We start from the raw sequence: 4,175 nt of genomic DNA on the forward strand, positions 1-4,175 counted from the left end.
TTTGCAGAGGTTGATGAAAAGGAAATTAATTTGGAGGAGTCTTTTTCTATACATGCCGGAATAGCGCACACCCGTTGGGCCACTCATGGGGAGCCAGCCCCAAGAAATAGCCATCCCCAGACTTCCGGTCCTGGAAATGAATTCTTGGTTGTTCACAATGGAATTATCACTAATTATGAGGTTTGCTTCACATTTGAGTAGAAATTTGTTCTTCTTTTCCTTCATCGATCTCTTTGGTATTGTTTTGAACTTGATTATCAATTGGGTTTGCTGAGGTACTTCTCTGATCTCTCTTGAATTCAGGTCCTAAAGGAAACACTAGTTCGACATGGGTTCACATTTGAATCTGAAACAGACACTGAAATAATTCCAAAACTTGCTAAATATGTCTTTGACAAGGCAAAGGAAGAAGGTAGTTCTTTTTTATAGCAATGCCTTAAAAGATGTTTCTTTTGTATGTGTAATTTACTACAGGAGTTCTCTTACTACTAATGTCTGAAAGATTTGTTCATTCGCACTTCACATCATCTTTATCACCTGATTATTCTTTTCTTTTCCATTTCATAGAAAGAAATGAAGTTCGATTGAAAATATTTTATTAGCTAAGAGCGTCAATTTTTTGTGTCACAGCTGACCAGACTGTCACATTTAGTCAAGTTGTGCTTGAAGTTATGAGGCATCTTGAAGGAGCCTATGCACTTATTTTCAAAAGCCGGCATTATCCAAATGAGTTGATTGCTTGCAAACGTGGCAGTCCATTGCTTCTTGGTGTTAAAGTAAGTTAAAAACAAGTATATGGATGGATATGCAGTCCATTGATTCTTGTTCTGTAACTAGTGTTCTGCTCATTACTATTCTAGCTCAAGTTTTTCCAATGCTGCATGTATTCTATATTTTCTTATTCACTTACTGACCCGATTGTTTATCATAGTTACTTATTCACTATTAGGGCAAGACAAGATCTGTTGTTCATTAAGAAACCTCCTATCTCCGATTGTTTATCATAATTACCTATTCACTACCAGGGCAAGACAAGATCTGTTCTTCATTAAGAAACCTCCTATGTTTCCCATGTAGGCAAACATATGGTAAAGCCAAAATCCAAGAAAGAAAACAAAAATAAGACACGAAAAAGAGTTTGTCCAGCTTTTCTCTTAGGTCTTGATTACGTGCTCTTGCCAAATTTAACACAACTTATAAGCATGTGCTGAGTATTTTAGCTTTTACCATTTAGACGTGCTGGAGTTCGACACTTTTGAATTCTTATACATATTATTTGAGCTTCTCTATTATTTTTCTGTCATTTTGGGTATGATTGACTTTGTGGTGCATTGCAGGAACTTACAGAAGATGTAACCAATGGATCCGCATTTCATAATGATAACTTCCTTTCAAAGAAGGGACATCCTAAAGAACTCTTCTTATCTAGTGATGCCAATGCTGTAGTTGAGCACACAAAAAAGGTTTTGGTTATTGAGGATGGTGAAGTGGTTCATCTCAAGGTATTTAAACCCCCACTGGGTTTTCTTTTATCGCAGAACTGTACAACTTACTGTTATTGAGAAATTTGCATGATAAAGGGAACAAATCTAATCTATGTGTTGGAATGGGTGCTGTGCATTTTTTTCTTAATCATCTGTAGTTTTGAGATCCTTTTCGCTTTTTTTGATTTATATACATAGACATTACTCAAACATTTTGACGTGGGCACTTGGTTGTTAACTATAATGGAAATGCTATTTATTCCTAGGCTAACCCATTATTGATGCCCATAGTGAGGTGGATTTGGCATTGCTTTATATCCTTGAGGTGTTTATTCACAAATGTCGAGTTTTTTATTATGTATGATGGCGGCATTTTCAGGATGGAGCTGTGTCAATCCTAAAGTTCGATAAAGACAAGGGAAAGCATGGCGGTGCCCTTTCAAGAGTTGCATCCGTTCAACGTGCATTGTCCATTCTTGAGATGGAGGTTGAGCAAATCAACAAAGGAAAATATGAACATTATATGCAGAAAGAAATTCATGAACAACCAGAATCTCTTACGACCACAATGAGGGGGAGGCTCATACGTAGAGGTTCCTGTAAATCCAAGACTGTCCTTCTTGGTGGTCTGAAGGATCATTTTAAAACAATCAGGCGAAGCCGACGGATTCTTTTTATCGGTTGTGGAACAAGCTACAATGCTGCTTTAGCTGCTAGACCCATCTTGGAAGAACTTTCCGGTGAGTACTTTCTGCCGTTTTTGAATGGTTTTGCTGATTGTAGATCAGAAGTACTAATTCTCCTTGTTTAAATCATGCGAACCATGTAGGTCTCCCTGTTACCATGGAAATCGCTAGTGACTTATTGGATCGGCAGGGTCCGATATACCGAGAAGATACAGCTGTCTTTGTCAGTCAATCTGGTGAAACAGCAGATACTCTGCAGGCATTGGACTATGCTTTGGAAAACGGCGCCTTATGTGTTGGCATCACAAATACTGTTGGTAGTGCAATAGCCAGGAATACACACTGTGGTGTGCATATTAATGCTGGTTGTGAGATTGGTGTTGCTAGTACTAAGGTAAAAAATTGAAGAAACAGTGTCTTTGTTTTGGTCACTTTTTTACTTGTTTAATCATTTATTACTATACTATCATCATTAGGCATACACAAGTCAAATAGTTGCGATGGCAATGTTAGCACTAGCAATAGGCGGTGACACAATTTCAAATCAAGCAAGAAGAGATGCTATAATAGATGGTCTATATGACTTGCCAAGTAAGTTGTCATGACTTTATCTGCAATCTAGTCAAATCTTGTCCTGTTTTTGAACAAGTGGCTTGCTGAGAAAGTTTAAACAACAATACCCTATTTTGTAATTTACGTTTCTGCAGACAAAGTCAGGGAGGTCCTGAAGCTTGACCAGGAGATGAAAGATCTTGCACAACTATTAATTGCCGAGCAGTCGCTTCTTGTTTTTGGGAGAGGATACAACTACGCAACAGCCCTGGAGGGTGCTTTGAAAGTAAAGGAAGTGGCACTTATGCATAGTGAAGGAATACTCGCCGGCGAAATGAAACATGGCCCTTTGGCTTTGGTTGATGAAAATCTCCCTATTGTTGTCATAGCTACCCGTGACTCTTGCTTCAGGTTGGTTCTCTTATATTTAGGCACAGTAATATGGTTTGAACTCTGAAGTTACCTAGTTTGTTACTGACAACTACACTCTGGTCACTGACAGCAAGCAACAGTCGGTCATTCAGCAACTTCATGCTCGCAAAGGCCGCTTGATAGTGATGTGTTCACAAGGAGATGCTGCATCCGTGAGCCTTGGTGGATCTTGTCGAGTAATTGAAGTTCCGCTGGTCGAGGATTGTCTTCAACCGGTAGTTAATATAGTTCCATTACAGGTACTACCACTTATCCACTTATGGCATCCTTGTGTTGTACCCTTCATTGTGTTGTCTATATTTTTTTTTATCGAACAACACAAAGATGGTAGAAAAAGAAGAAAGTAAAAGGACCTTAAGATTATGAATCCATCTTGAAGTGTACAGTTTTCTTGACCTCTCTCTCTTCATCTTTGCTGCAGTTGTTGGCATATCATCTTACCGTCTTGAGAGGTTTCAACGTCGATCAGCCCCGCAATCTTGCTAAGAGTGTTACGACGCAATAGAGAAGAAGTTTCATGGGCAAAAGGAAAACTGATCTGACTCTCATAAATTACAAAGCTCCACCTTCGGATGGTGGCTTTTTTCACTTGGTAATGTTGCTTTAAACATTATTATGCTGAAGATTGTACCTCACTCCCAACTCTTGATTCTTGACCTTTTGAGCCACTGTATATTATCTTAGGCACATTACTAACCCTCTGTTTCTCCTCCTCTTCAGACTGAGGCTATGGACCTATGGTATAATATGTATTGTGTTTGATTATATGATTATTATTTTTACACTCGATCTATTTGAAAATGGCAACGTTCCTTTCTTTTTCTTTTTCTTTTTTTAAATTTAAATAAATGAATAGAATGATTCAATATTATTTTTCTTTTATTTTTTGAGAGAAAATGACAACGCATTTTAAGAATAAAGTGGGAGGCAAAATTTTTTTTTTTTTGAAAAGCATACAACACCTTAAAATATTTATCTCTAAAAGAAATTTATTATTATTAAAAATATAAGAAATTATTAG

The 4,175-nt window shown here is 37.5% G+C and overlaps 1 protein-coding gene across 1 annotated transcript; it reads left to right on the forward strand.

Annotated features, from left to right (window-relative positions):
* On the forward strand, positions 1 to 3,955 carry LOC21384816 (glutamine--fructose-6-phosphate aminotransferase [isomerizing] 2; the record flags this gene model as incomplete). Its single annotated transcript, XM_024174192.1, has 10 exons — positions 1 to 180; positions 304 to 412; positions 631 to 776; positions 1,338 to 1,502; positions 1,864 to 2,224; positions 2,314 to 2,564; positions 2,647 to 2,761; positions 2,878 to 3,133; positions 3,225 to 3,393; positions 3,576 to 3,955. Coding segments are annotated over 10 exons (1,836 nt in total), but the record flags the coding sequence as incomplete, so codon positions are not given.
* Between the last annotated feature and the right edge of the window lie 220 nt (positions 3,956 to 4,175).

This window comes from Morus notabilis, unplaced genomic scaffold (assembly GCF_000414095.1).
Source record: "Morus notabilis unplaced genomic scaffold, ASM41409v2 Scaffold944, whole genome shotgun sequence".
NCBI lineage: Eukaryota > Viridiplantae > Streptophyta > Magnoliopsida > Rosales > Moraceae > Morus > Morus notabilis.